The 16363-nt window shown below is 34.5% G+C and overlaps 1 protein-coding gene across 2 annotated transcripts; it reads left to right on the top strand.

Annotated features, from left to right (window-relative positions):
• The first annotated feature begins 6733 nt into the window (after window positions 1–6733).
• On the top strand, window positions 6734–12890 carry LOC113108969 (cell surface glycoprotein CD200 receptor 1-A-like). 2 transcript variants are annotated; one of them, XM_026272413.1, is made up of 7 exons: window positions 6734–7667; window positions 8552–8605; window positions 9952–10251; window positions 10811–11089; window positions 11868–12000; window positions 12123–12186; window positions 12326–12890. In XM_026272413.1, exons 1-7 carry the CDS (start codon window positions 7601–7603, stop codon window positions 12416–12418), a joined length of 990 nt encoding a protein of 329 aa, XP_026128198.1. In that variant the 5' UTR covers window positions 6734–7600; the 3' UTR covers window positions 12419–12890. The 2 variants fall into 2 exon arrangements, with proteins under 2 accessions (XP_026128198.1, XP_026128199.1); XM_026272414.1 differs by lacking the exon at window positions 8552–8605 and having other exon boundaries at window positions 6735–7667.
• Window positions 12891–16363: the final 3473 nt, after the last annotated feature.

Genomic DNA, 16363 nt, shown 5'->3' with positions numbered 1-16363 from the left:
ATATAGTTCAGGAGATTTGAACCTTTCTGTTTGCTGTAATAGTAATGTGTTAGCATGTTTATAGCAGAGAACAGTTTGTGACATTGTTGAGATCTCTTTTAATTCTATAGTATTTAGGATATATTTAATACTGTATAATATCATATCCATAGATGAGGTAATACATTAATCTCCTCTGTGTATTTATAGGCACACCGTCAATTTACGAACGCATCCTCAAACATAATGATTTCAATGACTTATTATTATGACACAATTTTAGATTAATCACTGGTGTGAGAACTATAAACTTGTGGTGGGTTTTTTTAACAGCATGTGGTTAGGTTAGCCTGCCAGTGCTTCCAACCACTGATGTTAACTCCAATGGCGGCACTTGTCTGTTCTCGTGCTAAGCAGAGAAGCAAAGAGGTGGTGAGATACATGCTCACACATTCGCACGACAACCGAAAGTACCTCATGCTCCTCCATTACACTGCATTTCGCCGCAGAACATCTGATTTGCCGTAAATGACACGGCCTTCACAGTAACATTTTAGTGGATTGTTTATCTGTGGCTTGCGATCTTAAGTTTTCACACATTACATGTGTTTGTGTGGGTGTTCAGACTAAAAAAGAGCAGTTACCAACAAACATTTAACACATCATATTAAATGTAATAAAGCATATTAATGCCCCATGTTTGAGAATTCAAACTCCGGCTTCAGAATACGTCCCATGTTTCCAAAAACATAGGTAATGAAAGTTGTCAATATGTCAAAGTTTGCATTTAAAAGTCCTTTATTCAAGTAATATATATACCGTATTTTCCAGACTATAAGTCGCACTTTTTTCATAGTTTGGCCGGTCCTGCGACTTATAGTCAGGTGCGACCTATTTATCAAAATTTATTTGACATGAACCAAGAGAAATGAACTAAGACAAATGAACAGAGAAAACATTACCGTCTACAGCCGTCAGAGGGCGCTCTACACTGCTCAGTGCTCCTGTAGCCTACACTGAGCAGCATAGAGCGCCCTCTCGTGGCTGTAGACGGTAATGTTTTCTCTCGGTTATTGGTTCTAAATAAATGCGACTTTATAGTCTAGAGCGACTTTTAGTCCGGAAAAAACAAATATATATATAACAGTGGTTCTTCATTGGCTTCAGTGGATCTATGAAGAATTTCTGTTTAACATTCATGGAATCGTTATATTGAACAAAAGGAAGAGAAAAGGGTATTTCAGATAAATTAAATGTTCTCCGCACTTTCATTATTTGAAATTCTCCTTTGAGAGAAATGGAATCCGATGTTATCTATATTCTCGTTTCACACTGCTCATAATTTCCCCATGGTTAACAATCAATCCTGGGTTTTCATAAACTAACGTTTCACACTGTACTTTCTAAAACCCCGGGTTAACGTTCTTATTTGCATATTTGCAGTGTCATTGACGACTGCAGCACGACCTGTTTACATAATGAGTTTTGCATCCTCTTATTTTTGCAGCCTCTACACATTGGGAACCGTGGTGCAGGGTTAACACTGCAAACACACTTCTTCGGAGCAGGTTTCATAACCCTGCCTCTAAATCACAAGTGTGTCATTTCTTATATTATAGATAGTTCTGGTCCTAGAGTCTGATCAGTTAAGCCACGTTCAAAGCCTTTGTAAATTACTCTATAAACATACACCTTTGAGCTCACATTATTATATATTCAGAATATTCATTATATATCAGAATTCAGGGCTGAACATTTTGGTTTTGATAATAAAGCAATCTTTCCCAAGGAGCTGTGGATTACAGTTCATTTAGGACCAGCTGAAGGCCATTGTTTGCATCTATACATATATTACCCCTAGGGACATGACATAATGCACCCTGAGCTAGTTAAAAATATAATGATGCTGATGATACAAAATTTACAATTTTAAATGATTTGCCATACATTTGGGGGTGGGGGTTTTATGTAACTGTATGTGAGGGGCATTGACTGTCTTCAGAAAAATTTAGATGGTATTTTCTTTTCATCTTGCCTTTGTATAATGCATTATGGAAGTAGGCGGAGTGTATTTTATAAGTGCAGCGCTGCTTTGTTTTCAGCAGTAAGCAAGAAAACGCTATATCGCTGCTGGTCCATAAGAGCCACCTGCTGTCACACCTTAGCAACCACTCCGGGTACCCTAGCAACCATATATCAACACCCTAGCAACCCTCCGGTACCCTAGCAACCGCATCTCAACACCATAGCAACCATCCTGAGTACCCTAGCAACTGCATAGTAACACCCTAGCAACCACTCCGGGTACCCTGGCAACCGCATAGCAACACCCTAGTAACCACTTTGGGGTACCCTAGCAACACCTTAGCAACCATTCCGGTGCCCTAGCAAGTAGCAACTGCATAACAACACCCTAGAAACCATCCTAGGTACCCTAGCAACCAACCCAGTTACCTTAGAAACCCCATAGCAATGCCTTAGCAACTGCTACGGGTTCACTAGCAACCACTCAGAGTACCTTAGCAACCACATTGCAACACCTTAGCAACCCCATCGGGAACCCTAGCAACCATAATAGCAAATAATTTTTTTTTAACTTGACTTAAAATGTAACTTTCAACTTTTTAAACTGCTTAAACTTTTTTTTGTTTTACTTTTTAGACTTTTCAAACTATTTCAAACTTTCTGGTCAGGCTTTTCTCAAGCCAACTTAAAGTTTGTCTTGATTAACCTTTTTATGTAGTTATATTTGAGCTTATCTCTCAGTAGGATACTCTCTTAAACCAGACCAGTTTTAACAAAGCGGAAGTTTGACTGTATAATAAACGATATTAAACCGCATAACTCAATGAACATACTTTACTATACCTGAAACAGAAAACTTGTAAATAATATTCCCTCTACACACATCAAGATTTCTTCTGCATGAGTTTCTTTAACGGGACAGGGTTGCCAAAAAATAAAAAATAAATAAAAACACCCCACTTGCTATGCAAAACTAGCCCAGTAATGTTATTTCAGTGATTTTTCTGAATTAGTTTCTACCCTTTTTGGCCTCTTTATTGTGTAATACCCATGGCCGTCTGTAGTTGGGTGAAACGTGGTGATAATTATAGGGGCCTACGACAGTGTGGGGCCCCCACTAGCAGTTTCAACCTACTGCCAGAGGATAGCATAAAAGAAAAATGTTTTAGGTAGTGCGCCATGTATAATAAGTACACAACCTGGTATGATTTATTCCAGTATAACAAAAAGAAAAAAAAATATTAAGATTAAAACATTTAAAATTAAGATAATTGTTTGACCAAGTTCAAGATTAAGTTTGAGGATGCTTCTCATGGAACATGTTTTTCTGTAATAATTTTTTAAGATAAAAAAAAAATAATAAAGTCACAATTTATATATACAGCACAACAGCAAAAATTTGGAGAAAAACATTTTTTTCTTTTTAGATCATTTTCTATAAACTACAATTCAAGCTGCAATACCAAACAGGACCACACGTAGTTGTCTGTAATATTCAGAATCATTAAACGGAGCAAAACACAAATTAAAAAAAGCAAATAAAACCATTCTGAATGTATCGAATGTGGGGATCTGAAGGCAGCTCAACATATCAGTGAACACTTCCTCTCAGTGATTGTTAATGCTGTTTAAACACCACTGACTATTGCAAACTCCTATAAAAACATGCTTCCTCACTTTATAAAACACTTGCCAGACATGTAACCATACTGAAATGTGCTTGTGCAAAGAGCTGTTATTGAGTGCGCACACAGTCTGTTTGATTGCACACTAATAATGGACAAAACTCCTTTATATCACTGAGTCCTAATCGTCTTCACCTCCGTTACAGTTGTCATCCATCAAAATGTAACACTGGTTGAATGTGAAAAAATCCCTCCTTTTCACACTTTGGTGCGTTACCCTTGCAGAAACTGCCCCTGCGGCTGTCAGAGTCCTTACTGTTAATCTTTATTTCATTTATACAGTGAGGACTTTGCAATGCTATTTTACATTTCATTATTCGGTTTCTGTACCTGAGCACCTACAAACTTAAAATACTTAAAACAAAGATATATCAAACAATGTTTATTTAATTTTTTTGTGATATTTTCATTATTTCAAACGGAGCCCATGGCTACAACTTGGACATGGGCACAACAAACCCCAGCTTTGGCTTTGGTACTAGCCTTTTTCAGGCTCTTTACCTTGACAGAAGCAGCATGTGACCCAATCATATCTTCCACTTTACTAAATAAACATGAATGAACATCAGAAGGTATCTTGATTCAACCGCAGAAATATGTCAATACTCAGCATTTTACAAAGTTATTTTTCTGAAAAACATATGGAGCTGCGGCAATACTGATGTAATGAGTTCAAAGGCATACGTTTGTAGAGTAATTTACAACAATTTCGAACACCGCTCATCCAATCAGAATCAAGGAGTGGAACTATCCGTTTTATAAAGAGGGGTTTAGAACAACCATAACTTGGAAGTAAGCGCTGTGTGCAAAGACTTAGGAAATGGTTCTTTTAGTAACTAATCACTGAAAGGTTATTTGGGGATCCTAAAATGGTTCTTCTGTTGAATAACTGTGAAAACCCCCATTTGGAAGCTTTGGACGAGGGTATTTAAATATGAATGTGAACTGTAAGAGAGCAGCCTCTGAGCAATGCATTTTTCCTCTGGCCCACTGTAGCACAGGTGATTTCTGGGAAAGTTCCTCAGAGTGTACAGATGTGAGTTGCTCCCACTCGTACGGTATTATGGCAGTCAGACGGAATTTTTTATTTTTTCATTATTATTTACAAGTATTGTGTGTACAAACTAATACATCTCCGGCACTAATCTTGTTTTGATTACACATACTATTCCATTGTATCTTGTGTGGCAATCAAAACCAAGCTCAACTAAAAACGACCACACTGACACATAGAAGACCCTAGAAGACCACAGTTGTTCATTTAGGTCTGAGATGAGGAAAACCACACTGAAGTACATAAAGGCTTATTGGTCACACATTATTTTCCTTTAAAATGATTCCCACTTGAAGCCCCTCAGCCAGCTGCTGCCAACTCATTCTCAAACTAATAACCCCACTAATAAGTATATATTTCTTTCATTGTGTACACTGGCCTCACAAGATCTTCAGTTTTTTTTTTTTTTTTTTTTTTAGTTAATGCAGTAAAATCAGCAGAGAGGTAAACAAAGAGCTATGAAGAAGTGTAAAGTGTTTATGTGAGTGGAAGGTGTTGCTAATGAAGGTTTTGTTATATGTCAGCAGAAAAAGGTCATTTCTGATTGCATTGCAGGTTGCAAACAGTATTTGCTTTTTCTAATCTGTAGCGCTTCATCAGACATCTCACCACGCCAACACACATTTGATCTGACAACGGCTAACATCCATATGTGATTGGAGAGGGGCACGACTAACCACATCCTATGTGACTGCATCTGTCTGAACTATGCACAACATCTGCACAAGAATGAACTGACTGTGCTACTTTTCATAACCAATTTATCATGCAAACATTTTCCAGCAACTGAAATTCACTTACATACTTCTATGCCGAAACTTGAGAATTGGCAAAATTAAATACTGAAATATGAAAAAATACTGGAACGAGTAAAGTCCAGTATTTATTTACTTTTACACATTATGTTAAATTAAAAAATCTATTTATAATATATATTTTTGAAAAATATATTTTTTTCCCAATGTTGTTTTGGACCCCATTGAATTTAATTGTAAAACAGCCAAAATTTATGACACAAATGTATATATATATATATATATATATATATATATATATATATATATATATATATATATTAATACTCTTCCATTATTATTTTTTTATTGTTTTTCTTGATTTATCACATTGGTATCTGGAATACTGTTTTTAGATTGTATTGAAAAATCTAAGAATTTTGTGCAAAATACACTGGATATTTCAATGTTGGCCACTGCAACACACCAGCACTATTTTAAGGTCTCTTGCTTCACTAGATCTTTTCACTCTCTTATTTTAACACAAATCGGTGCCATTTTATGCATCTCAAAAGTTTAACTACAGATAGTTATAAACAAAAATGGCCTTGGAGGGCTTGTATACTCATTTTATCATAATCACAAAACCTTGGATGTCTCAAAAAGAACAAGAAATGGTGATAGACACAGGTGCACACAAAGCCATTTTTAATACTGTCATTGCTAAACCATTTGTTTTCTTTGTTGAAATGGGCTATTTTTCTTACCGAAATTTGTAAGATAACCTATAATAGTCTTTATGCTTTCTCTGACATTTACATACTACTGTTACATTTCGCCCCCCACCCCACATCGCATGAGTCGAACAAAACGTTGATATCGGTAATGAAAACGCCATTGCCCTCCACTCAATCATCACGCATGAATAATGAATGTATGCATATATCCTGACAAATCAACTGACTGACTGATGTCAGAAGGAAAAAACAGTAGGTTTTCTATGACTAATCCATGTAAATAATTATTTAACAATTATAAAATAATTATTCTAGACATAATAATTCATAATTGCCAGTTTTACAGAAGTAGTGTTTAATAAAAATTATAATTATAATTGTATTTATTTGTGTTGAGAATATAGTTCATAACTGAACTGGTGATCACAGATATTTTAACATTTGCAAAAAGTTCAAACTGGTTCCAAAAATTCTGCATCATGTACACAAATAATCAGAACTCCACTTTCAATAAACCCCATGCTATTATTGGAACGTTTGGTCTGTTGATTGGTGGACATTATGACAATAAAATAATTTAAACTCAGATTAGTATTACAAGTCCACTTAGGTATTTGGTTAAGTATATTTCTTAAGCTGTAGCTGTGTAATTAGCCTAATAATGTATAACCAGACTGTCATTTTCAAAAATGTACCGCTTTAGGGTAAAAGTGTCCTTATTGACCTTTATTTTGTGCAATTGACTTTCTGTTGATCCCCTACTTGACATTTTTCGAACCTAGTAAAGAACGGATAAAAACGATCAAAACAGCCTTGTTCATAGATTTGGAGATTAGGGTTATAGGCCACAATAGTCTCATCACTCTACCATCTAAAAAATAAAATCAACCAGTAAGTATTGCTATCAACACATCAAACACTGCTAAACTGCAGTCTTCATGCACTAAGAAAGCGCTCTCACATGACAGCCGTGGTTACCAAGACAGGAAGTCAGCATTTTCATGTGGGAGAAGATATGAAATTATAAAAAAAAAATGGAGGAGTGCACAACAGCGTCACACTGCTGAAGGAAACAAAAGGAAGAGAACTCAGACAAGTGAAAGAGAATGAGTGAAGTTCGATAGAGCGATAAGCAGATGTGAAAAACATTTGAAACTCCACAAATCAGTATGCGTTAATTTATCCTCAAGATCTGGATCGAGTCGGTCTAAATCTAAATTGATAGTACGGGAAAAAAGAAAACATGACATTTCAGGATCGCTTTTGAAAATGATGCTTTGAAAATACTTTTACTTCAAGTACATAGAAGGGCGAATAACCTGCGAGTATAGAGATAAAGGACATTTAAAGGTCAGAGAAGAGAAGTCTGACCGAAGATTTGTAGCGATGGCGAGTTGGACTTTGACGGTGATTTTCCTCCTAAGTATCTTTATGGCAAGAAGTCAGACGAAAGGTGAGTTCAAATACGTTTTAATATCGTATTCTCTTCAGTTCTCTAAGATAGTCTTAGTACTACTCTTTGTACGTGGATGATTTGGCCTTCTGATTTAACATCATCTTCGTCTGGTATTGACACTTTTGGTCTACTGTCTATTTGTAATGGAATTTCATAGTGTGCTAAAATGCTTAAAAAGTAATGTTAGTTTTATGGTTCAAACCTTGGCATTGTTTAAATTAGTCCAAGTATATTGAAAGTGTCAAGTAAGTCTTTATGGCCTAGTCGCTCATGTGTGGAAAATCTATTTCTATACTTTTCCACTTAGACTGCAAGGATATTCATGGTGGATGAGAAACCTGTTCTCTCACGTGCATGTGATGGTTTTGTGTTTGTTGCTATTTCGAGAGGACATGCCATGACGAAGCGCTCTTCCTCTCTGGGGGGATTCTTAGGGGGATATGAGTTGTTGAGGTTTTTGAGGCTGACAGTCGTATCTGAAAAGAAACTGTAAATCTAGAACAAGACCTTAGAGCAGTTGGCATGGAACTAAATGACATTTGTGTTGACAATAATGCTGTTCAGTGTGGTAGGTGGTGTGGTGTGGTGCCGTTGCTTTAGGCCAGGTGTTCAAACTCCATTTTCTTCAGAATCAGGGTGCAGTCTTCTTGTGCTAAAATAAATCTTTGTCTAATATTTGGGCAAAACTTTACACTATGACTTACATTAACAAGACATTTTGACCAGGAAATGTAATGGAAGCTACTACTAAAACTTTAATATCTAACACTTTTGTGTAATGGAAATGAACTGGAAATCTCACTGGAGTGAATGATTGTGTTTCAATGTGTTGAGCCTCACATTAACCTGTCACTAACACTCTGTGCTACTAACTGTCCCAGGAGATCAAGACATTGCATCTCGACAGAATAAAGATGCGATTAAACAGCTGACAGGTCAGAAAACATACACTTTATTTGTTTATGTAAATACACAGCCATTTTTCATGAATAGAGTATAAAATAAGAACAAAAACTATTATAAAATACATTTTTAACCAGTAGTCACTAAAAGCAAGCCCTTGATCTCATGCTATGATTATTTACCATACTGTTTAGAGGTTTATATATATATATATATATATATATATATATATATATATAAGTGTATTTATTTATTTTATTTATTAGGATTGGGCAATATTTGGCTGAGATACAACTAAGAAAACAGGGAAAAAAATCATAATATTGAAAAAAAAATTGCCTTTAAAGTTGTCCAAATGATTTTTTTGCAATGCATATAACTAATCAAAAATTACGTTTTGATATATTTATGGTACTAAATGATCTTTACTTAATGATTTTTGGCATAAAAGAAAAATCTATAATTTTAACCCATACTTTTTTTTTTTTTTTTTTTTTTATTTGGCTATTGCTAAAAATATATACCCCAGCGACTTAAGAATGGATTTGTGGTCCAGGGTCTCTCACACACACATACACACATGTGTGTGTGTGTGTGTGTGTGTGTGTATATAATATATATATATATATATATATATATATATAATATATATATATATATATATATATATATATATATATATATATATATATATATATATATATATATATATATATATATATATATATATATATATATATATATATATATATAAGAATTTGTGCTTCTAATGCTTTAAAAAAAACTATAGTTTTGCTAACATTCCTTAACTATGCTAGTTAACATGAACTTGTAAAGCATTTATTGATCTCAGTTCATATTCATTTCAACATTTAGGCTACTAATATTGTACATTAATAAAATCCGAAGTTGTATCTGCTAATATTAATTAATGGACCTGAGCTTACATGAACTAACAATAAACAGTTGTACTTTGATTAATTTTCTATTAACAAAGATGAATAAATTCTGTAACAATAATTTTTGGTTAATGTTAGTTAATGTATTAATTAACATTAAATAATTAACCTTATCATAAAGTCTTAACAGAATAAAATTTTTAATTAAACTGTATTGATGAAAAGAACCAATTGTGTTAAATCTATTGTCAGAATAGAGCTGCTGTTTAGTTTTAAGTGTTAAAGAAGTAAATCAAACACCAAAGATTAAAACTAGTGTGGCATGGCAGTGAGGTTATTATATTGTGTATATAGAAAAAACTACAAAATGTCTCACACCTATTATTATAACAGCCACATTTTATTTTATTTGAATTATATTTTCATAATTTAACTCGGTGTCAAATGCAAAAATTGTGTACATTTATTTATTCCTGCAGATTTCAAAGAGCGGACCTTTATTCCAGGCAGCAATGTGACTTTACAGTGTGGTAATGTCACTGACATCAAGTGGAATGAACTTATTTATATTGTGTGGAACATCAGCCTGCAAGGGAGAAAATGTTGGCTTGGTTTGGCACGCGAGCTGGACGACACATGTAAAGATGGAAAGAGGCTGTTAAACACCTCAGATGGAGTTTATTTAGTCATTCCCAGGATTTCATCAGAAGATGAAGGATTTTATTCTTGTGATCTTTCATATAAAGCAGGAACCTATGCTGTAAATGTGTCTGTGAGCGGTGAGTACAAACATAATCTATTTTAAAACTATTGAAAAACTGTGAAACTGTAGTTTGAATCACAAATTGCGTATAAGTAAACAATCTGATGTTACTTTTATTTAGTTATAGACTAGTGCTTCTGTTTTAGTGTTATATCTCCTCAGTTCGTTGCAGGCACACACACACACACACACACACACACACACACATTGTGTTTCCATGCTTTATGGGGACATTCATAGGCGTTCTTTTTTTTTTTTTTTTTTTACTGTACAAACCATATTTTCTTTGGCCCTACACCAACCATCCACCTAAACCTACCTCTCACAGGAAACTTTCTGCAGTTTTAGGTTTTCAAAAAACATCATTCTGCATGATTCCATTAGCTTGTTTCCACATGAGGACCTAAAAAATGTCCCGACAAGGTCAAAATGTACTGGTATTACTATCCTTGTGAGGACACTTGGTCCCCACAACGTGATAAATACCAGGTACACACACACACACAAATAGTATTTAGAACTTAAAATGAAACCATACTGTATTATAATGCTAAATTAAAGTTTTTTGTTTTTAGTTGCCCAACTTTCCACCCAGCTGGACAGTGACATTAATCAAAGGACTGCTGTCTGTCGGGCCAACTACACACAAAAGACAGCACCCACTCTTCACTGGGAACCTGCCCTGAACTTTTCCTCCAATGTCAGCTCTGTCGAGAAGCATGGCAGGTTTTTTACTGTGGAGAGTCGAGTATATCTGCTGGACAATGTCACCATCAGTGAGCTCAGCTGTGTGGCCACATACTCCTCCGAGTCCGGCTCGGTTCAGCACAAGAGCACACTTCATCTTAATCAAAGTGAGTACACCGTAGATGAAAAGAAACTGAGAACTGATTTCAAAAGTGCAAGTACATTCTGTTTAGCTGTTTATTTATCTACAGGCACTTTTATTTCCTATAGGGGCTGATATAAAAAATGAAATAAAAAAAAATCCTATGAGACTCTTTTTATTTAATATTATTTTTATAATCCATAATGTTAATTATATTTATATATTTTATGGTTTTCCACCTGGGTCTTATACTATAAATATACATCATAAAAATTTTAATTAGTGCATTTGATTGCAATTATTGCAACTGATGATCTAAACTAAAGAGAGAGATAATGATAAAACGCTTCCATATTATTATATACAAATTATTAATACAAATTTTCACTTTCACAATTTTCACAATGAGACCGCTGTCAGTGAAGGGTTTGAGGTGACACATGAGACGATGCAATGCGTAAAAAATACAAATCAATAATAATGATAATAATAATAATAATAATGAAGGTGTTTTACACAATACCTTTCAGAAGTGATGGAAATGATCCTGAGACAGAATTCTATGCATGTATAGACACTGTTGACATTATAATAGACAAATAAACTAATCAGAGTGTGAAAAGTGTTTTAAAGGAGTTAGTTTCCAAATGTCCACAAGGTTAAAATTGCCAGTATTTTAAGAAACACGCTGATTGGTTTTGTCAATATTACAGACTTTCTTCATATTCTATTTGACTAATGTCATTTTGTTACATTGTTAAATGTATTATATTACATAGTAAACAAATCCTCTCTCTTTTCAGATCTATCAAACAGAACACAAGAAAATGACTTTTCTCCATTGATAATTATTGCCATATCAGTCGGATCTCTTTGTTTTATTCTTGTATCTCTGGCCATGGTTTACATACTCAGCAGAAAGCTTAGCGACTTAAGGTGGGGTGCTTTACTGCCTTGATTCACCGCTATTGAACTGAATTACTTTGCATGCTATATGATGACTAATTAACTGACAAATATCTTATCGTTATCCGTTGGTCTTTGCATTGTCTTTGTAGTGCACTGAAGAAGCTTTGCTGCAAATCCAAAATCTCGACAGCAGCTGAAGACAAACCACCCCAGGTAAGAAGTCTTTATCAAGCCCTGTTTTTAAAACTACACCAAACTCCATTATTCACTATTCAGGGTGTAAATTTAAATGATACGGTGTGCATCCATTGTTCTGTGTGGCTCACTGAAGCGTATGTCTGTGTGTATGAAGCCCGCCGATGTTGAAGAGGTGGAACCCTATGCAAGTTACATACAGAGAGTCAACTCCATCTACAACTCCTCAGCTGAGCTCTTCAACGCCTGAGACACACTCGCTTTTCATGATGAATCAGGATACCAGAAGAGAGCTGAGGGCAAAGCTATGTCTGTGGTCAAAATTACACATGAAAAACAATACTAGTGGAAAAATAGTCATCTCAAGAGAGCATCCCCGAAGCAAACAGCGCCTGACTGAGAAGCAAAAGTCACACTGACTCAAAAGATGAAAGGCGATGACAAAGGAACGTTTCTCTAGTGTGTGAGCAGGAATAACTGGGACAACTTCAGCGTCAGCGATATCACTAATATGTAGATTTGTAGAAAACGGGCCTGGTTCGATATTAGTCATCAGAACTAATCAAATTTGTACATAATTATTTATATCAGAGTGTTAAAAGAAACAAAACCCAGCCGCAAACAATGTTTTCCTTGATAAATACTAACAATGTAGAGAACCTATTGTACATTGCACATAATTAGAAATATGTAAATAAACTTTATTATTGTACTTTTCAGTATTGTATGGCCTTATAGTTTGGTCTTTGAGTTTAATACATAAACTCTTCTTAACCCTCTGGTATTGTTCGTTTAGGATGAAAATCCCCCTCAAAACTCCAAATATTAAAGGCCCCTATTATGGGTAATGAAATGTTCGTATTTTGGTTTTAGGAGCCCCAACAACTGGTTGACATGCATGCAAGGTCAAAAACACTTTCATTGTCTTATAGTTTGCATTTATTTTTACCTTACTTGCTTGGTTAATTTTTCCAAACCCCTCCTTTGCGTGATGCTAAACTGGTTTGATTGTTCTCATTTTCATTTCATCATGCCTGACTTGATAAAGCAGCGTTTGTGAGCGCAGTGCTGCTTTGTGTACAGTGTTACCGGGGAAACCGCTATTTTACCGCTCCAAAAGCGGCATTTATAGTGGCAAATAATTAATTAGCATTTTCTTTAAGACCAACGCAAAAAGATCAACAAAGTGGGCGGGCAGTGTGCTAATGTTTCATCTCGTTCATTTCATCTAAAAGTGACTCATTTCAACGACTTTTTCTCTTAAGAGACAATAACTTTAGACACGGTGCACTTTCAGATTGAAAACTCTGCAGGACGTTTTTATTCACTTAGAGCTGTGTTACACACCGCATGAAGGTCATTTTCAAAAATCCATAATAGGACCACTTAAAAAAACAAAAAAAAAACATTATTGAAATTAAAATGGTACATTCATTTCACAAATGATTTCATAAATTACAATATAATTATGGTCTCCAGTCAGTATTAAGTGCCATTAACACAAGTTTTTTTTTTTTTTTTTCTCAGTCCAAAATGACTTAGCTGTAACAGAGGGGTTAAATCAACTACTCTCAGCTTTCTTGCATATTCGTCAGCAGTGTTGATTGTATCTGAACAAAACAGCCCTTCTCAAGTGGTCAGTGTATGTGACTTGTACCTGCTTCAAACACATGCCGACTCGAGGAGACTGTGCTGGGTTTTTCATTATAATAACTGTGTGAGAATTGTCGTCAAGCTGTGGGGATACAGACCCTTTGAATCTTAGTCACTTGTCCTCTAGAGATGAAACCTCACATTGTCCCCTTCATTCAGTGTGATTCAGTGTTTAGGGGAACAATGTGGAAACTTAGGGGTAGCTGAATTCTTGTCACTGGAAAGGAAAGATCAGGTACGCCCTCAGCTATCACACAGAGACTCCTGCAGAAACTGAAACTGGTGGGATGTCATCGATTTTTCTTTTGGGGCTTTGATTTGACTGTGGGATTCCCCCAAGAACTATGACAGTGTTAATTTTCATTCAATCCAAATTTAGATCATAAAGCGTTGTACCTTTGTTCTCATCCTCTGCCATCACGCTCTACATAGCATTCAACATGCAAAGCATATTGCTCCATCTAGTGTTTGTTTTTTGGTAGCATAATCTGATCCAAACACCATATGAATAGTTGCCCTCAGAATTAAGAGTTCAAACCGCTGATAAAAACATTGATGGACTCCAGTTCAGCTATCAACATCTTATGAATTGAAAAGCTGCATGTTAAAAACATACTGTATCCATGAATGTGTTTTTAACTTTAAACCGTTGCTTCTTAATTATCCATCGTCCATAATAAGATCCATAAAAAAATCCACCCACAACTGTTTCATAATGATTTTGCTTGTAACCAGTGCTTGATCTGTACATATTTCTCTTCTGATTCAGGAGAGGTGACTTTTTCACTGGAGAAAGTAATAGTATGGCTAGAGGTGTTGTATTTTAGCCAGAAGTGATGGTTTAAAGTTAAAAACATCTTGATGTGTTTGTTTATTACAAACGCACAGCTTTTCACTTCACGGGACGTTAACTGATGCACTGGAGTCATGTGGATTACTTCTGATGTTTTATCAGCTGTTTGGACTCTCATTCTGACGGCACCCATTCACTGCAGAGGATCATTGGTGAGTAATATAATGCTACATTTCTCCAAATCTGTTCTGGTGAAGAAGAAAAAAACTTCAGTAAATTTTCTGCAAATTTTCATTTTTTTTTTTAGAAGTATTCCTTTAACAGGGGTGTAAAGCATGCGCAAAGTAAAACAAAAAGAAAAAAGAGAATCAAAATAAATTAACACATGTTGGCTCAATATCAACCTTGGGCTTGGGAAAGGCACTTTATAAATAAAACATTATTATTATTATTATTATTATTATTATTATTATTATTATTATTGTTGTTAATAGTGGGGCAAGTTGACAGAATCTTCTGCTAATAAACATTCTTCAGTTTTTATTATTATTATTAATTTATTTAAACTGTAAAACATTTATGCACACAATATTAATGAAACTATTACTATTATAATATTACCACGTATGAACTCCATGTGAATATTTCATTTTCCTTTATTGTATTATATAATTATATCTTATATTTTATTCTTTTACATAATTATATAATTGACTTTTGTCTGAATGTATATGGTTTTATTGTTTTCACTTGTTATCCAACATGATGATACTGGAATTTTATTTTGGAGGACAGAAAGACCAAAATACTTTAAGATGCCAGATGCATCTCTGAAGTGATTAAAACATAATTACAATTCCTCTGTTTCATACAACAATGTAAAACAAATGACGTTGTTCTTTGTCACCTACTGATTACTATTCTCCAGGGCTTTAGTTTTTATCTCATCACTGGAAAAATATAAATCTCTCTTGATTTTCATTATAGAAATCACTATTATCAGTTTTATAGCACACATACATACATACATACTTACAGGAAGACAGACATAATTTGTGACCCTGGAGCACACTTAAGTCACTGGGATATATTTGTAGCAATAGCCAAAAAAAAAAAAAAAAAAAAAAAAAAACATTAAATGGGTCAAAATACAGATTTTCTTTTATGCCAAAAATCATTAAGATATTAAGTAAAGATAATGTTCCATGAAGATGTTTTGTAAATTACCTACTGTAAATATATCAAAACTGAATATTTGATTAGTAATATGCATTGTTAAGGACTTAATTTGGACAATTTTAAAGATGATTTTCTCAATATTTAGATTTTTTTGCAAATAGATATTTTCTGTTCCTAATAAACCACACAACCATGGAAAGCCTGTTTATTTAGCTTTCATGTGACGTATCAATTTTGAAAAATTGACACTTAAGACTGTTTTTTTTTTTTTTTTGGTCCAGGGTCACATATGCACTTTTATTCACTGTGCATGTAGATGAAGGTAGTAATTACTTAAATTGCATTAAAAGTCTTTAAGATATTTTACTTCATGCTTTTAAAATGCAGTGGCAAAAACAGGCCAAAAATAAACAAATTATAAAAATAAATAAAAATTTGAGAAAGCTGAATATCACTGCAAACTATACAAAAGCTGACGAGCCTTTAAAGTTGTGCTCGAGTATCTCAGGTGTCCATTCCAGCTGAATGTGCAGATTTCAGCCACAGGAGCATCTCCGCGCTCAGCCCATG

This window comes from Carassius auratus, chromosome 9 (assembly GCF_003368295.1).
Source record: "Carassius auratus strain Wakin chromosome 9, ASM336829v1, whole genome shotgun sequence".
Classification (NCBI taxonomy): domain Eukaryota; kingdom Metazoa; phylum Chordata; class Actinopteri; order Cypriniformes; family Cyprinidae; genus Carassius; species Carassius auratus.
Note: the sequence above shows the minus strand (reverse complement) of the source record. Positions and strands in the feature narration are given on the sequence as shown.

Bases quoted from the DNA above. Each gene is read 5' to 3' on its own strand.
- LOC113108969 (XM_026272413.1), top strand. From the start codon at position 7,601: ATGGCGAGTTGGACTTTGACGGTGATTTTCCTCCTAAGTATCTTTATG. The intron at 8,606-9,951 runs GTCAGAAAACAT...TTATTCCTGCAG, and splicing joins TGCGATTAAACAGCTGACAG to ATTTCAAAGAGCGGACCTTT. The intron at 12,187-12,325 runs GTAAGAAGTCTT...GTGTGTATGAAG, and splicing joins CTGAAGACAAACCACCCCAG to CCCGCCGATGTTGAAGAGGT.